At 43.1% G+C, this 18,872-nt stretch overlaps 2 protein-coding genes across 2 annotated transcripts; both read left to right on the forward strand.

Moving 5' to 3' along the window:
* The first annotated feature begins 2,040 nt into the window (after window positions 1-2,040).
* LOC116925403 lies at window positions 2,041-8,842 on the forward strand. Its single transcript, XM_045174949.1, has 3 exons — window positions 2,041-2,185; window positions 2,256-4,580; window positions 4,654-8,842. The coding sequence occupies exons 1-3, from the start codon at window positions 2,077-2,079 to the stop codon at window positions 8,565-8,567; spliced, it is 6,348 nt and encodes a 2,115-aa protein (XP_045030884.1). The 5' UTR covers window positions 2,041-2,076; the 3' UTR covers window positions 8,568-8,842.
* Window positions 8,843-11,455: 2,613 nt separating this feature from the next.
* LOC116925415 lies at window positions 11,456-18,308 on the forward strand. Its single transcript, XM_045174948.1, has 3 exons — window positions 11,456-11,673; window positions 11,744-14,062; window positions 14,122-18,308. The coding sequence occupies exons 1-3, from the start codon at window positions 11,565-11,567 to the stop codon at window positions 18,180-18,182; spliced, it is 6,489 nt and encodes a 2,162-aa protein (XP_045030883.1). The 5' UTR covers window positions 11,456-11,564; the 3' UTR covers window positions 18,183-18,308.
* The last annotated feature ends 564 nt before the right edge of the window (window positions 18,309-18,872 follow it).

The raw sequence follows: 18,872 nt of genomic DNA on the forward strand, positions 1-18,872 counted from the left end.
AAATGAGGCAAGATATCGATTTAAGTGTCCCATAACCGTAACGCCACCTATGAATTGAGTTTTAAGGGTTGTTAAGAAATCTCTTCATGCTCTTACTTTTTTCACACTAATTAATTAAGCCACTTTTTGTTTACTTTCTGAAGTACAGACGACGAAAATGAGCGAAAACATAGCGAAAACCTAATACATCACAAGTTCACAACACAGCCGCTGTGGCGCTTTCGTTATGGGACAGAAAGACTTTCAGGCCAAAAAGGCAATGGGAGGGCCGCCGCCATAAGCGTGGCTACACCAGTATTCTATTACTCTGGCAGCAGACCAACTTCGACACAAATAAGATTTTCGCATTTGCAGAAAACGCGCAACGCAGGATGTTTTACTGCTCTATTATACCGTTGCTTAATTAGGTAATATTCTAATAAATGTAAACAAAATTATAAAGTTAAAAGGCATTGTATTACGGAAAGGAAACAGAAAGAAAAATAAACAATAAATATAAATAATAACAAACACAAAACAAAAAAAATAACGGCTCGGGAGTTTTGTGTTTTTTCCTGCAGGGTTCAGGTCCCTGAACGAGATGGAGTTGCTGCCTATCTCTTGGACTCTTGCTGCAAATTGAGGCCAGAGACCTGAACCCTACCAGGAGTTGTCGTCATGTTTTGCCTGACAGGGTTCAGGTCCCTGAACGAGATGGAGTTGATTTTGATATCGGGTAAAAAGGGAGATCTGGCAACTCGTCTAGGGTTTTTTATTTTTCAGCCGTGGAAGCACTGAGTCCAAACGTCAGACAACTCTTAATTGTGGTTTGCAAACCAGTCGTAAAAAGCGTCGACGGCCCAAATTCCAAGAGTAGAGAACTCTGCAGCCCTTATCGCAAGTAGAAGAAGCCCATAAAACTCCAAGTTGCCACATTGGTATCCGCCCTTACATCCATCGGTTGCTTGGTTATACAGCTATTCAGTTACAAGAACTGCGCACAGACCCCCATTCTACAGCTGGACCGGCACTGTAAGTAAAACAAGTATTCTGTGATTTTGTGTGTTCTTCAATTACTATCCATTTTCTTTTGAATTACTTTTTCGTTTCATCTTTCTGCTGTGCTTGTTAAGTGTGTAAATTAAACGCCAAAGATTGTTACCGAACACTGAGTCCAAGAGTATACCCAAAAAGGACGGGCAAGGCAGATAGCAACAAGCAAGCTTTTTAGGTATCTTAGATCATGGTAAAAAAAAAAAAAAAAGAAAGAAAAAAAGTAAGCTTGTAAGCTTAAAAAAAAAAAAAACTTATTTTTTTCCCGTTCAAGGAAATGCGTGAAATTCCCAAACATGTTTCTTTCTAGAATCATAAAAAGAAAACAAAAATAGACTTCCTGCAAGGCGAGGATAGCAAAACTCTTGTAGCAGACAGAGAGTGACATTCTGCTGAATGTTTGCTTTGCTAAGTATACTTGGAATCAATCCTCGTGCGTGAAGAACTCATCCGCCCAACCGACCTCATTTCTGAGGAATACCTCGGTCAGTCAGTTGCCCAAAACATACTGCGCAGAAAAAGATTTTTTTTTTACAGTTAGCTCCCAAACTGAAAACAAGACGATACCAACAAACAGGTAAAAATAATCGTACTAGAAAAAATAACGAGAGTTATGAGTCTGGCGCATTTCAAGTTACATACATTTGTTGAGAAGATCAAAAGACAGTGGAAGTGGAAGCCAAGACAAACTGTCATAGATTTGAAGGCTTAACTACTCCTGTTCAAACGGTGGTCAAATTCACAAGCCTTACTCCCTTCGATTGATCTGCTCCAAGCGGATGTCGGACAAAAAGCATTTTGCGTTGTAGAGCATCAGATCCCCGCTTGATGCAGATCAATCGGAGGAAGTGAGTCCTAAAAAATCTGGCTTGCCAAAGTGGACGGGGACGTGGCTTTCTTACAAGGGTTCAAATATTTGGTACCTTAACAACCAAATCTACGACTATGCCAATGCGTTGACAGCCACAATTTAAACCACTCTTTTTATGCGGCTTTTCAAAACAGTTTATTCGCTAATATCCACAAACCACCACCTGGAGAAAAATGACGGGCACGAAAGAGATCGAGGGGGGCGTCACGAAGATGGTCGTGTTGGGAGGCCACTTCGAAATGGGAGACTTTTACGACTACCGAAACGACCGCATAGTAACAGGTATTGTGCTATATTCATTTAAAATATTTCTTTTTGGAGAGTTAAAAAATTGAGTGATACGAAAAAACAGGAAGGAAATGCTGGGATTCGAAAGAAATAGCGGGAGCTACGTGGAAAGATAATCGATTTACTTTGAAATTAAAAAGCCCTGAATCCGGTTCAACTAAAAACAAGTGGGAAAACATGGGCCTTAAAGAGCATTCGCAGGTCAGCATCATGGCCGGTCTGATTGAAAACCATCGTGGTGCTGCAAAGTACCTGAATGATCGAGACGGTCTTTCAGAAGCTAGCCAAGTCTTAATTTGCCGAGTCAAGTCAAGAAAGTTGAAGCTGGACTTCAAGACTCTTATCAGCCAAAACGTTCCACAACTGCAGGATTTAGGACAAGAAACGCAATCGGAAAAGAATCCAACTCATGTTGTGGTGGGCGTCACATACGGGGCCGAAGCCTATTGCGTCCTAGTGATGGAGTCGGACGAAAACGCTCGAAAAGGTGCCGAGGAGTTTCTTTCCAAAATAGCAAGAAAAATGGAGGAGGCGTTAGACAACTATCTCGATCTCAGCAACTTTAAGGAACAGTTTGATAAGGAAGATAAGACCCAGCTGACTCGTGTTAAATGTCGCATGTATGCCGATCTCCACACTAGGGCTTTTCGCGAATGCGAAATCTTTGAAGCTTACAAACAATGCTACAGGCTCATCCAGCAAGTCCAGGACGTCGGAAACAACGAATCCATTCCGATCGCCATTCTTCTTTGCCCTCTTAAAGCTATTTCAGGACAAGTCGATGACAAACACTTAGAATATCACGATGTAGATCCTGAACTGGTAGCTCGTTGCGGCCTTATTTGGAACGAACTGGATCGAATTTGGGCGAAATCAGTTGCATTTCGCGACATCAATAAAAAAGCTGACAACGTTTCATTCCGTCAGTTCGAAGAGACTATCACTAAGTATAAAGAACTCATGCAAAAGAGTTTGAAAAACGAACTAACGAAAGCACGAAAAACTGGACGGCAATACGAAATTGAAAAGGTCATCAACATCGCCGAAAATCACCCGATTTTCAATCCATCTCGTTTGCAACTATGGCTCCAATACCAGCAAGCCGAGTGCAAGATGTACGATAAGATCAGCAGTATAACCAACATCGTTTGTTTGTCGAGCAAAAAACAATTGGAAATGGAACTGCAAAATTCGTTTGACGCTGAATATACGCTGGTACTCAGCGTTCCATTATTGGACGAGCGGATGGACGGTATACTAGAAGCTATGAAGAACTACGTCGCTTCTAAATTGGTGAACATGAAAGAAGATCCGAATGCCGACGCAAACAGAAGTGTCGAAGCAGACTGCGAAGGCAGTGACGATTTAGGCCACGGTATTCAACGGAAGCAAAAGTACGTATTGTCTAAAATTCAAGAGTTTACCAATCACATGGAAAAGAATAAGCACCTAGAGAATATTGTGCAATTCTTTATCGTATTCCGTCAATCAGTCGTGGAATTCGGCTGTCGCTATTCCGTCTACGAAACCGGACGGTTACTTAGGGACAACTTGAACCAATTGCCCAGACCTCCCACTGGCCTGCGAATTCACCCTCCGAAAACCCGTCCTGCTAAGAAAACAGCTTCTACGTACGCCATCGATCTCGAGTGGGACTATGAAGACCTTGGTTTCCCGTGCCACTTCTTGGTAGAATATCGACTGGATGGGAACAAGGATGAAGTTTGGACGCAACGGAAGACGGCGAAATCCGGCGAGACCCAACTGGCAATTCCCTACACAAGTGGATCGGCAATGACAATCCGCGTGGCGGCTGACACTTGCATCGGTCGAAGTGAATTCAGCGAAGTCGTCGATACAGTAACGGTACGCGAACTAAATGAAGATGAAGAGGCGATCCATGAAAAAGAATTTTTAGTTTCAAAATCGGAAACTTACGTCCGTCCGAAAAACGAAGAGGAGATGGATCGATCTAGGAAGACTGAACCTGCTGCAACATCTATGTCGACGAGTCAACAGCCAACAGAAACTAAAAATGCTGAAGCTATTTTACTGTCTACGTCTCATGTGGTCACGTCCGAAACGCCACGAAAAGGTTGGAAGGCGCCTGACTCTACGAACAGGTCAATGAACGAAGAACCTATGCTAGGTATGGATCAAGAAAATGAAATCGGGGATCACATGACAGACGACAGTGACGAAGATGACGCAAAGCCAAATTGTAAAAAAGCTTATCTAGAAGAGGATGACGGATACGACGAGAAAACAAAAGCGGAAGAGAAAACAAAAAACAATGCGATCGAGCAACACGTTACGGAGATAGTGGTGCTAGAAGGCGGATTTCAATTGGGCGACTTGTACGACTATCGCAGCGATCGCATCTTGACGGGTAAGAGCCTTTAATGTTACGGATTACGGTTAACGAGCTAAATTTTATGTCTTTTGAAATCCATTGAATGCAGAAGGTAGAAAGTATGTGGAGTCAAGCGAAATTGGATACCCTATTAAGGTGAACAACAAGTTAAGTCTGGAATTTAAATGCTCCGACTCGAGCACCATGAACAACAAGATGGAAAATATGGGCCTTGACGAGCACTTACAGGCCACCTTCATGGCCGGTCTCATCGAAAAGCCTCGCGGTGGCAGTAGGTACCTGAGCTTCTGTTGCGGTTCTTCACAAGCAGCGCAAGTCCTAATTTGTCAGGCAAAGTCAAAAGTGGTGCAATTGGATTTGCAGAATCTTGCCATTCAAATTTTTACGCATCTCTACGATACATGGAAAAAAACAAAGTCGTCTAAATCGAAAACAAATCCAACTCATATTGTGGTGGGCGTCACTTACGGAGCCGAAGCCTATTGCGTCCTAACGCAAGATCTTAAAGATGCCGAGACGGATGACGATTCTCGTGAAGAAGCTGAACAGTTTCTCTCCAAAATCGCAAACAAAATGGAGAATGCTTTAGAAGAAGAACTAAATTTGGCTGAATTCAAGCAACAGTTCGTTATGAACGAGAAAAAACAGCTGAGTAACATAAAATGTTACCTGTACACCGATTTACAAACTGGAGTGGCACAGGAGTGCAGTGTCCCTGACGTTTACCAACACTTTCTCAAGTTCATCCAGCAAGTCCAGAAGACTGGCATCGGAAACAACAAATCCATTCCGATCGCTGTTTCTCTTTGCCCTCTTCAAGCTATCATGGAACACGACGAGGGCAAGCAGTTCGAATTTCACGATGTCGATCCAGAACTGATTAGTCGTTGTGCCCGTATTTGGGACGAATTGGACCAAGTTTGTGCGAAATCCGTTGCCATTTGCACTGTCAATAAAAAAATCGATAAATCTTCATTACATCAGTTTAAAGAGACTGTGGGTAAATACAAATTGTTAATGCAAACGAGTTTGAAAAAAGGCATCGCAAAAGCAAGAGAAACTGGACAGCAAAGCGAAATTGAAAAGGCTGCCAAAATCACCGAAAATCACTCGATTTTCAAGCCTTCGCAATTGGTACAATGGCTCCTTTACAAACAGGGCGAGTGCGAGATGTACGAAAAAATCAGCAAAATGGCAAAGAACCTTCCTTTGGCAAGCAAAAAAACAGTGGAGAAACAACTAGGAGAAGCCTATGAAATTAAATTCACCGTGGTTCTTGGTCTTCCTTCTCTAACACAACGGACGAACAAAATACTTCAAGCGATGAAAGACTACACTGATAAGTACAACACATTGGTTACGTACGATGACGAAGAAAACGAAACGGACGATAACGTGGAAGAAGATAGCAACATGCCATGGAACCAGCAAACACAAAAGTACGTGCTCTCCAAAGTTCGTGAGTTTGCTGAACACGTGGAAAAGAATAAGCATCTAGAAAACCAAGTCCAATTCTTCATGACTTTCTGTGAGACTGACAAGGACGTCGGATGTCGCTACTCCGTTTATGACGCTCCTCGTCTACTAAAGGACAACATTAGCCAATTGCCCAAACCCCCAACAGGTTTGCGGGTTCATGCACCGAAAACGAGTAACCCACCAAAAAGAAACATCGTTGTAGCATGGGACTATGCAGAACTCGGATTCCCCTACCATTTTTTAGTAGAATATCGACCATGTGACGGTAACGATGAAACTTGGACGCAGAAGAAAACCACAAAACCCAGGGAAACCCAAATTACTATCCCCTACAAAACGAGATCGGCGATAGAATTCCGTGTGGCGGCCGACACTTGCATCGGTCGAAGTGAATTCAGTGAAGTCATCAACACAGAGTCCGAGTGGGATGCTGTCGATGATGAAGAAACCAGTTCAGACACCGTTTCGATGTACTCGGAAGCAGGAAGTGCCGAATTTAGTCGACGTTCCGAAATGAGAAAAACTGGAACTGCTGCTTCGTTGCAAACCAGTCAATCATTAACGAAAAATATTAGAGGCGCGATAAAACCTCCAACTGATGTGGAGGTTGAAACAGTCAGGCAGAGCACAGCAGAACTGGGATGGGTGACATCTGCTACTGAAAACAGGAGCATTTCTTATCGGGTTCGCTATTGGCAATACGGGCAGGATGAATCGCAAGCTAATGAACTGGAAGTCGCCGTCGGTGAATCCGGTTGTCGGTTGGAAGGTCTCCTACCTGAAACGACATATAGCATCAACATCGTGGCCGTTTCCGACGGCGGACGGGAGATGAGTGAACCTAGCGAGACGCTCTACCTGACGACGGTCCATCAACACGTCCGTTTTGCTGAAACTATGGCCAAGCGTGGCATCAAGATCGGTGATAGAAACGGGATGAACCTCCTTGCCGTTCCACTTACCAAATCACCTCGATCCAATTCAACCGTTGTGCGTTTCGCCTTTGGTAAGGAAAGCGGTTCAATAACCATACTACACAAGACAATTTTGGTTATGGGAGCGACGGGTGCTGGCAAGACGACGCTCATCAACGGCATGATCAATTACATTTTCAATGTTGAATGGGAGGACACGTTTCGATTTCAGCTGATTCGCGAGCAATTGGTCGGCAGTTCGCAGAGCCAAAGTCAGACCAGCGGCATCACGGCCTACGACATCCATCACGCAGAAGGATTCCGCGTCCCTTACTCGCTGACAATCGTCGATACGCCAGGCTACGGTGATACTAAAGGTCTCGATCGCGACAAGGAAATCACAGAAATGATTCGCAAGTTTTTCGAGGACAAGAGCGGCATCCAAAATCTGGACATCATTGGATTTGTGGCACAAGCATCGTTGCCTCGTTTGACGCCTACGCAGATTTACATCTTCGATTCTGTTCTTTCCATTTTCGGCAACGATGTTGAGGAGAACATCGACTTTTTGTTGACGTTCGCTGATGGCCAGAACCCACCTATTCTCAGCGCAATCACCGCGGCCGGGCTACCCTACCCAAAGGAACCAGGAACCGGACTTCCACGCCATCACAAATTCAATAATTCCGGTTTCTTCTGCTCAAACCGCGAGTCCGGAAGCGATGCTAGCAACACTGCCGAGAAATTCAATCGCTTTTTCTGGCGTATGGGCATGGAGAATTTTCAGCGCTTCTTCTCAACGCTAGCAGCGATGAAAACGAAATCTCTTTCGTTAACTAAACAAGTACTTGAGGAGAGAAGGCGGCTGGAAGCGACGGTGGAGGGCCTTCAACCCCTAATCAAAATCGGTTTGACCAAAATGGAGGAGATGAGAAAAACGAAGCAAGTGATCACCAACAGTCAGGCGCAGCTTGAGGCCAATGAAAATGTCGAGATCGAGGTGGAGGTCCATGAAGCCGTGCAAGTGAAGTACGACGGCGGTTGTCTAACTAACTGCAACAAATGTCACGTCACGTGTCATATTCCGTGTTATTTGGGCAATACTGAAAACAAGCTCAACTGCACTGCTATGGACGATTCCATGCCAGCAGAAACTCGATCGTGTACCGTTTGTCCACAAAAATGTATCTGGAACTTGCACGAAAATCAACCGTACAAGTGGGAATACGTCAAGCGGAAGAAGACTACTTCATCAGACGCCATCAAAGAAAAGTACGAGGCGGAAATGAACAGGAAGCTAACGGCCCAGCAACTAATAAAAGTTCTGGAAATAGATGTCCAGAAAAACGACGCGGAAGTTCTGCAACAAGTTGTGACTGTTACGCAATGCATCAAGCGACTTGAAGAGATCGCTTTGCGTCCGAATCCGTTCTCGACGCCGCAGTACATCGATTTGATTATAGACGCAGAGCAGCAAGAAAAACGTCAAGGCTACAAAGAGAGGATCGAGAGTTTGAAGAAATTGCGCAAGATGGCCGTTATTACAAGCAAAATAAAGAATAACGAAAATCTGATGAGCCTGGATCGAAAAGACGATTACGAGGCCTAGACAGAGAGCGACGAAGGAGACGACAATGAAACGGCCAACGCTGGCGATGATGATGTCACCATGTCTTTGCAGCGTGCACCAACTGACAATTCTAAATTTAAGAAATTGACAAGATTCTTTTCTTTTCAAAAATAAAATCTAACAATTTTTTTTTTTTTTTTATTGCACTATCCAGTCATAACCATCACCTGCTTCTAGCTTATCACTTTTACTTTGGTATTTGTTGAAAATTATAATTGAGCAAGTCAAAGTATAATACAATATCGCTATTACTATTTTTGGTTTTCTGGGTGATGCGGAAAGTGGAAGAATCAGACCACTTGAAAACCTTAATGAAAAAAGATTCCCAAAAGGTGCAAAAAAAAAAAAAAATCCTCGCATTGACAAATGTAATGGTTAAACATCTGTGGAATTGTGATTACCAATGGAGAATCATGATCAAATATAGCTCATATCAGCTCAAATTTGGAAAATGCAAACCTGAAACCTAAACTACAAAAATTGTTTCTCGGTTAACGGGTTGTTACTCAATAAAACAAACAAACAAAAAACCAAACAAAAAAACTTGCTTTCACAGATTATCTTGTCCATTTTCCGGCTGATGACCACCCCCCACAACAAAACCTAGTACACAGGTGCTTGACCATTTAGCTAGAAAAATATGTATGCCATTTCTCCCTACGACCACGCCTTTGTTACTTTCTATTGGACCTATTAAATATTTTCTCTTGTGGGCTACTTTTACACCATATCGCTTCTTGTCCACCACAAAAAATAAAAAATAAATGTTAAAAACGACAATCGAAAGTGCTGAGACGTTACACCTATTGAAACGTGTTCAACCCTGTCAGCCACCAAAGGATAACGAATTGAAATAAGGTAATACACTTACTTTGTCGTGATTTCGGATTTGATGTCGATTTTTGTTTTTTAGATCGATGCTGTTGCGAAATCTGAAACTCTTTTTCACTTCCATCATCTTCTCGACGGGGTAGATATCAATATGGTGGGTGTGAGTTCTGATAATGTATCCTGCTCAAAGATGGGACGATATATTGAGACATCTCCATTCCATCAAACACAGTTTAACTTACCAATTATGTTTAGTTAGAAAGGCAATGATGTTTCGGTAGATGAGCAAAAGACTAGTGGATGCTGCGAGCATCACAATCCTTCGAACAGCCAAACCTGAAAGTGCGCCGTAATCGGTTACAAATTCCACATGAATTACTACCGTTCGCTAAAATACTTAGAAGTTCAAATAGTTCTTTTAACTTATGACTGATCTTCGATGGCAGGATCCAATTAAAGCGAATGCAATTGCACGTGACTTTCGAACGTAACCATGGCCACCTATTAACAGAAAAAAAGATCTTCACTTGGTTTTCACAAACTACGTGAACGGCATTCTTTGACGTAGCATAGCGTGATACCCTTTCTGTCGATGGCAGCGCAAATTCGCCGTTTGAAATAGCGAACGTTTCACAGTTACCCTTAATTCAGTTGCCACCTTAGAGACTGTGTGGATATATGGAAAAATTAGCATAGAGATGTTTGAAAATTGAATTATCACTCGCACCTTTAGCGTTTGATGCTGGATTAATCTAAGAGCACACAGGAATCTTGAAGAAAAATGAAGTGGATGATTTCTCGCCAATGTGATCAGTTAGTGGTTAGTGACAAGTAATGATTTTGTTTGAATGAATTTGAATATTACTTTCTAGAAAGTAAAATGATTCAAATATACCATTAAACAGGTCGGCAATGCTGGGATTCGGTTGAAACAGTGCGAACTACGTGGAGCGGAAATCAACTTACACTGAAATCGAAAAGCCCTGATTCCGACTCAAGTGGGAAAGCGTAGGACTAGACGAGCATTTGCGGGACAGCGTCATAGGCGGACTCATCGAAAAGCCTCGAGGTGGCAGTTAGTACCTGAGCATGAATGTGGATTCGTCTGATTCACCACTTGAGGCAACCCTTAAAACACAAATAAATAAATAAAATAATAATAATAAAGTTGCAAGCTTTTTAAACAACAACAATTTGATTCAAGTTTTAGGGAAAAGCATGAAACTCTTAAATATGTTTCCTTCTACAAACTTAAAAGAAGTTGCTAAGGAAAAAAAAAAAAAAATAAAAATAAATATCGATAATTTTAACGCATTCAACACACATTTTTGTGTGTCACGCCAGTACCTACCGGTAGTAAGCCTTAGTCATCCATGTTTGATATTCACAAAATCTAGACAGGGTAATTGGATACGCAAAACGGTGATTGGAAAGTAATGATTCGGAGGATGAATTATTGTCTTAAAGTAAAAAATCTTCATTTGACTTTGTTAAGAACTTTCCTAATCAACACCTTTCTAAAAATTATGTTTATGTTTTATTCAATTAATTGGTAATAATTATTCAATTTCACTAGACAAAAGAACACTAAACGTCGGGAAATTTACTAGATAAGATAAAAAAGTGGCTTTAACCATTTGCGTTTATCACCTCACGCACGGGAGCTTAAATGCCAATAGTTGCTTTGTTTTCGTCCTTTTTAAGTTGCGCAATTCCTATGAAACATTTTTCAAACTTTGCTTAACCCACGGATTTAAAAAAAAAAAAAAAATCAAACAAGCATTCAACAAGGATACGGTTATCCACGACCGTTGTTATCTGGTGCACCTTGTGGCTTTTCAAAAACATAGTAAAAATAAATATTAGTCATTGCTTATTGCACAGGACCGTTGTTGACCAAAACATACTGCGCAATTGAAAGTGGGATATGAGATAACAAAAAGAGATAAGAATCAAAACTTGAGGAGAAATTCACATGAAAAATAACGAACGTTAAGAGTCAGGCGGATTTCAAGTTATATAAATTTGTTGGAACAAAGAACAGTGTAAGCCAATTCATTGACAGACACAGTACAAACCTCTTTTTAAAAAGACTTTTTAAAACAGTTAATTCGCTTATACCCCAAAACCATCAGCTGGAGAAAGATGACGGGCACGAAAGCGATGGAGCGTGGCGTCACGAAGATGGTCGTGTTGGGAGGTAACTTCGAAATGGGAGACTTTTACGACTACCGAAACGACCGCATAGTAACAGGTATTGTGCTATATTCATTTAAAATATTACTTTTTGGAAAGTTAAATAATTGAGAGATCCGAAAAAACAGGAAGAAAATGCTGGGATTCGGAAGAAATAGCGGGAGCTACGTGGAGCGATAATCGATTTACTTTGAAATTAAAAAGCCCTGAATCCGGTTCAACTAGAAACAAGTGGGAAAACATGGGCCTTAAAGAGCATTCGCAGGCCAGCATCATGGCCGGTCTAATTGAAAATCATCGTGGTGCTGCAAAGTACCTGAATGATCGAGACGGTCTTTCAGAAGCTAGCCAAGTCTTAATTTGCCGAGTCAAGTCAAGAAAGTTGAAGCTGGACTTCAAGACTCTTATCAGCCAAGACGTTCCACATCTGCAGGATTTAGGACAAGAAACGCAATCGGAAAAGAACCCAACCCATGTTGTGGTGGGCGTCACATACGGGGCCGAAGCCTATTGCGTCCTAGCGTTGGAGTCGGACGAAAACGCTCGAAAAGATGCCGAGGAGTTTCTGTCCAAAATAGCAAGAAAAATGGAGGAGGCGTTAGACAACTATCTCGATCTCAGCGACTTTAAGGAACAGTTTGATAAGGAAGATAAGACCCAGTTGACTCGTGTTAAATGTCGCATGTTTGCCGATCTCCACACTTCGGCTTTCCGCGAATGCGGAGTTTTTGAAGCTTACAAACAATGCTACAAGATCATCCAGCAAGTCCAGAACACGGAAGGAGGTAGCAACGAATCCATTCCGATTGCCATCTTTCTTTGCCCTCTTAAAGCTATCTTGGGACAAATCGAGGGTAAACAATTCGAATATCACGATGTCGATTCAGAAGTGGTAGCTCGTTGCGGCCTTATTTGGAACGAACTGGATCGAATTTGCGCGAAATCAGTTGCATTTCGCTCTGTCAACAAAAACGCCGATAATATTTCATTCCGTCAGTTCGAGGAGGCTATTGCTAAATACAAGGAACTCGTGCAAAAGAGTTTGAAAAACGGCATCACGAAAGCAAGAGAAACTGGACAGCAAGACGAAATTGAAAGGGTCATTAACATCGGTGAAAATCACCCGATTTTCAATCCATCTCGTTTGGAACAATGGCTCCAATACCAGCAAGCCGAGTGCGAGATGTACGATAAGATCAGCAGTATAACCAACATCGTTTGTTTGTCGAGCAAAAAACAATTGGAAATGGAACTGCAAAATTCGTTTGACGCTGAATATACGCTGGTACTCAGCGTTCCATTGTTGGACGAGCGGATGAACGGTATACTAGAAGCTATGAAGAACTACGTCGATTCTAAATTGGTGTACATGAAAGAAGATCCGAATGCCGACGCAAACAGAAGTGTCGAAGCAGACTGCGAAGGCAGTGACGATTTAGGCCACGGTATTCAACGGAAGCGGAAACACGTACTCGCTAAAATTCAAGCGTTTACCGATTACGTGGAAAAGAATAAACACCTAGAGAAAATTGTGCAATTCTTTATCGTACTCCGGCAATCAGTCGTGGAATTCGGCTGTCGCTATTCTGTCTACGAAACCGGCCGGTTACTTAGGGACAACTTGAACCAATTGCCCAGACCTCCCAGTGGCCTGCGGATTCGCCCTCCGAAAACCCGTCCTGCTAGAAAAACAACTTCTACGTACGCCATCGATCTCGAGTGGGACTATGAAGACCTTGGTTTCCCGTGCCACTTCTTGGTAGAATATCGACTGGATGGGAACAAGGATGAAGTTTGGACGCAACGGAAGACGACGAAATCCGGTGAGACCCAACTGGCAATTCCCTACACAAGTGGATCGGCGATGACGATCCGCGTGGCGGCTGACACTTGCATCGGTCGAAGTGAATTCAGCGAAGTCGTCGATACAGTCACGGTACGCGAACTAAATGAAGATCAAGAGGCGATCCATGAAAAAGAATGTTCAGGTTCGGAAGCGGAAACTAGCGTCGGTCCGAAAAACGAAGAGGAGATGGATCGATCTAGGAAGACTGAACCTGCTGCAACATCTATGTCGACGAGTCAACAGCCAATAGAAACTAAAAATGCTGAAACTATTTTACTGTCTACGTCTCATGTGGTCACGTCCGACACGCCACGAAAAGGTTGGAAGGCGCCTGACTCTACGAACATGTCAATGAATGAAGAACCTATGCTAGGGATGGATCAAGAAAATGAATTTGGGGATCACATGACAGACGACAGTGACGAAGATGACTGTGAAGTAGTCTCTCTTGAAGACGATGATGGAAACGATGAGATATCACAAGTGGAAGAGGAAACAAGTAACACTGCGATCGAAGAACACGTCACAAAGATGGTGGTGCTAGAAGGCGGATTTCAAGTGGGCGATTTGTACGACTATCGCAGCGATCGCATTTTGACGGGTAAGAGCCTTTAATTGTGTAGATTACGATTTATAAGCTAAACTATCCATTAAAAACAGATGGTCGAAAGTATTGGGAGTCAAGAAAAATTGGATCGCTGATTAAGGTGAACAACAACTTTAGTCTGGAATTTGAATGCTCCGACTCGAGCACCATGAACAACAAGATGGAAAATATGGGCCTTCACGAGCACTTCCAGGCCAGCTTCATGGCCGGTCTCATCGAAAAGCCTCGCGGTGGCAGTAGGTACCTGACCTACTGTTGCAGTTCATCACAAGCAGCGCAAGTCCTAATTTGCCGGGTAGAGTCAAAAGTAACGCAATTGGATTTGCAGAATCTTGCCATTGAAGATGTTACGCATCTCTACGATACATGGAAAAAAACAAAGTCGTCTAAATCGAAAACAAATCCAACTCATATTGTGGTGGGCGTCACTTACGGAGCCGAAGCCTATTGCGTCTTAACGCAAGATCTTAAAGATGCCGAGACGGACGACGATTCTCGTGAAGAAGCTGAACAGTTTCTCTCCAACATCGCAAATAAAATGGAGAATGCTTTAGAAGAAGAACTAAATTTGGCTGAATTCAAGCAACAGTTCGATATGAACGAGAAAAAACAGCTGAGTAACATAAAATGTTACCTGTACACCGATTTACAAACTGGAGTTGCACAGGAGTGCAGGGTCCCTGACGTTTACAAACACTTTCTTAAATTCATCCAGCAAGTCAAGAAGACTGGCATCGGAAACAACAAATCCATTCCGATCGCTGTTTCTCTTTGCCCTCTTCAAGCTATCATGGAACACGACGAGGGCGGGCAGTTCGAATTTCACGATGTCGATCCAGAACTGATTAGTCGTTGTGCCCGTATTTGGGACGAATTGGACCAAGTTTGTGCGAAATCCGTTGCCATTCGCACTGTCAATAAAAAAGTCGATAAATCTTCATTGCGTCAGTTTGAAGAGGCTGTGGGTAAATACAAATCGTTAATGCAAACGAGTTTGAAAAAAGGCATCGCAAAAGCAAGAGAAACTGGACAGCAAAGCGAAATTGAAAAGGCTGCCAAAATCACCGAAAATCACTCGATTTTCAAGCCTTCGCAATTGGTACAATGGCTCCTTTACAAACAGGGCGAGTGCAAGATGTACGAAAAAATCAGCAAAATGGCAAAGAACCTTCAATTGGCAAGCAAAAAAACAGTGGAGAAAGAACTAGGAGAAGCCTTTGAAATTAAATTCACCATGGTTCTTGGTCTTCCTTCTCTAACACAACGGACGAACAAAATACTTCAAGCGATGAAAGAATACACTGATTCGTACGAGACATTGGTTGCGTACAATAAAGACGAAGACGAAAACGAGACAAACGATAACGAGGAAGAAGAGAGCAACATGCCATGGAACCAGCAAAAACAAAAGTACGTGCTCTCCAAAGTTCGTGAGTTTGCTGAACACGTGGAAAAGAATAAGCATCTAGAAAACCAAGTCCAATTCTTCATGACTTTCTGTGAGACTGACAAGGACGTCGGATGCCGCTACTCTGTTTATGACGCTACTCGTCTACTTAAGGACAACATTAGCCGATTGCCCCAACCCCCAACAGGTTTGCGGGTTCATGCACCGAAAACGAGTAACCCACCAAAAAGAAACATCGTTGTAGCATGGGACTATGCAGAACTCGGCTTTCCCTACCATTTTTTAGTTGAATATCGACCATGTGACGGTAACGATGAAACTTGGACGCAGAAGAAAACCACAAATCCCAGGGAAACGCAAATTACTATCCCCTACAAAACGAGATCGGCGATAGAATTCCGTGTGGCGGCCGACACTTGCATCGGTCGAAGTGAATTCAGTGAAGTCATCAACACAGAGTCCGAGTGGGATGCTGTCGATGATGAAGAAACCAGTTCAGACACCGTTTCGATGTACTCGGAAGAAGGAAGTGCCGAATTTAGTCGACGTTCCGAAATGAGAAAAACTGGAAATGCTGCTTCGTTGCAAACCAGTCAACCATCAACGAAAAATATTAGAGCTGCGATAAAACCTCCAACTGACGTGGAGGTTGAAACAGTCACGCAGAGCACAGCAGAACTGGGATGGGTGACATCTGCTACTGAAAACAAGAGCATTTCTTATCGGGTTCGCTATTGGCAATACGGGCAGGATGAATCGCAAGCTAACGAACTGGAAGTCGCCGTCGGTGAATCCGGTTGTCGGTTGGAAGGTCTCCTTCCTGAAACGACATATAACATCAACATCGTGGCCATTTCCAACGGCGGACGGGAGATGAGTGAACCTAGCGAGACGCTCCACCTGACGACGGTCCATCAACACGTCCGTTTCGCTGAAACTATGATCAAGCGTGGCATCAAGATCGGTAATAGAAACGGGATGGACCTCCTTGCCGTTCCACTTACCAAATCACCTCGATCCAATTCAACCGTAGAGCGTTTCGTCTTTGGCAAGCAAAGTAGCGGTACAGGAAAGGTACAACACAAGACAATTTTGGTTATGGGAGCAACTGGTGCCGGCAAGACGACGCTCATCAACGGCATGATCAATTATATTTTCAATGTTGAATGGGATGACAAGTTTCGATTTCAGCTAATTCGCGAGCAATTGGTCGGCAGTTCGCAGAGCCAAAGTCAGACCAGCGGCATCACGGCCTACGACATCTATCACACTGAAGGATTCCGCATCCCCTACTCGCTGACTATCGTCGATACGCCAGGCTACGGTGATACTAAAGGTCTCGATCGCGACAAGGAAATCACAGAAATGATTCGCAAGTTTTTCGAGGACAAGAGCGGCATCCAAAATCTGGACATCATTGGATTTGTGGCACAAGCATCGTTGCCTCGTTTGACGCCTACGCAGATTTACATCTTCGACTCTGTCCTTTCCATTTTCGGGAAAGATGTAGAGGAGAACATCGACTTTTTGTTGACGTTCGCTGATGGCCAGAACCCACCTATTCTCACCGCAATTGCCGAAGCCGGGCTACCCTACCCAAAGGAACCAGGAACCGGACTTCCACGCCATCACAAATTCAATAATTCCGGTTTCTTCTGCTCAAACCGCGAGTCCGGAAGCGATGCCAGCAACACTGCCGAGAAATTCAATCGCTTTTTCTGGCGTATGGGCATGGAGAATTTTCAGCGCTTCTTCTCAACGCTAGCAGCGATGAAAACGAAATCTCTTTCGTTAACTAAACAAGTACTTGAGGAGAGACGGCGGCTGGAAGCGACGGTGGAGGGCCTTCAACCCCTAATCAAAATCGGTTTGACCAAAATGGAGGAGATGAGAAAAACGAAACAAGTGATCACCAACAGTCAGGCGCAGATTGACGCCAATGAAAATGTCGAGATCGAGGTGGAGGTCCATGAAGCCGTGCAAGTGAAGTACGACGGCGGTTGTCTAACTAACTGCAACAAATGTCACGTCACGTGTCATATTCCGTGTTATTTGGGCAATACTGAAAACAAGCTCAACTGCGCTGCTATGGACCATTCCATGCCAGCAGAAAATCGATCTTGTACCGTTTGTCCACAAAAATGTATCTGGAACTTGCACGAAAATCAACCGTACAAGTGGGAATACGTCAAGCGGAAGAAGACTACTTCATCAGACGCCATCAAAGAAAAGTACGAGGCGGAAATGAACAGGAAGCTAACGGCCCAGCAACTAGTGGATGTTCTGGAAAGAGATGTCCAGAAAAACGAGGAGAATGTTCTGCAACATATTGAGACTGTTACGCAATGCATCAAGCGACTTGAAGAGATAGCTTTGCGTCCAAATCCGTTCTCGACGCCGGAGTACATCGATTTGATTATCGACGCAGAGCAGCAAGAAAAACGTCAAGGCTACAAAGAGAGGATCGAGAGTTTGAAGAAATTGCGCAAGATGGCCGTTATTACAAGCAAAATTAAGAATAAGGAAAATCTGATGAGCCTGGATCGAAAAGACGATTACGAGGCCCAGACCGAGAGCGACGAAGGAGACGACAATGAAACGGTTAACGCGTACGATGATGACGACGACAACATGTCGCTTCAGAGCGCACAAACGGATCATTCCAAATTCCTGAAATTTCCAAAATTATTTTCTTTTCAAAAATAAAATATTTGTTGTTATCGCAGTACCCGGGGCAATGCCACCACCTATTTCTTGCTTATCAATTTTGTTTCAAGTATTCGTTAGAAGTGAAAGTGAAGCACGTCAAAGTAGTACACGACATCACTATTATGATTTTTGTTTGTTTTCTCTGGGTGAAGTGGAAAGAGGATCATGACTGTTAAATATTTTAAGAAAAAGAAAGATCACGGCATTCCTCGCATTGAAAACTGAAATGATTAAATGTTGGTTGAATTGAGATAACAAATACAGTGTCATGAAAAAATGTAGCTCACATTACTTCAGGAAACGCAAACCGTGCCGGTTCTATCGGGCCTACTCCATTTGTCCTCTTGTGGCCTACCCTCACGCAATTTCACTTCTGGTCCACCACTACGTCATGTCAAAAGAAGAGACAACCAAAAGTGCTAAACCGTGTCACCAAGTGAAACGTGTTCAAACCAGCTAGCCACACAACGATTACGAATTGAAATAAGTAGGTGCACTTACTTTGCTCTAATTTAGGATTTGATGATCGGGGTCACTTCCATCACCTTCTCGACGGGGCAAATATCAAAACGACGGCTGTAAACCCCGATAATGTATCCTGCTCAAAGACAGGACGATGATATTGGGTGATCTCCATTCCAATGAAAACAATTTAAACATACCAGTATTTGTTAGTTAAAAAGGCAA

This window comes from Daphnia magna, linkage group LG6 (genome assembly GCF_020631705.1).
Source record: "Daphnia magna isolate NIES linkage group LG6, ASM2063170v1.1, whole genome shotgun sequence".
NCBI classification, from domain to species: domain Eukaryota; kingdom Metazoa; phylum Arthropoda; class Branchiopoda; order Diplostraca; family Daphniidae; genus Daphnia; species Daphnia magna.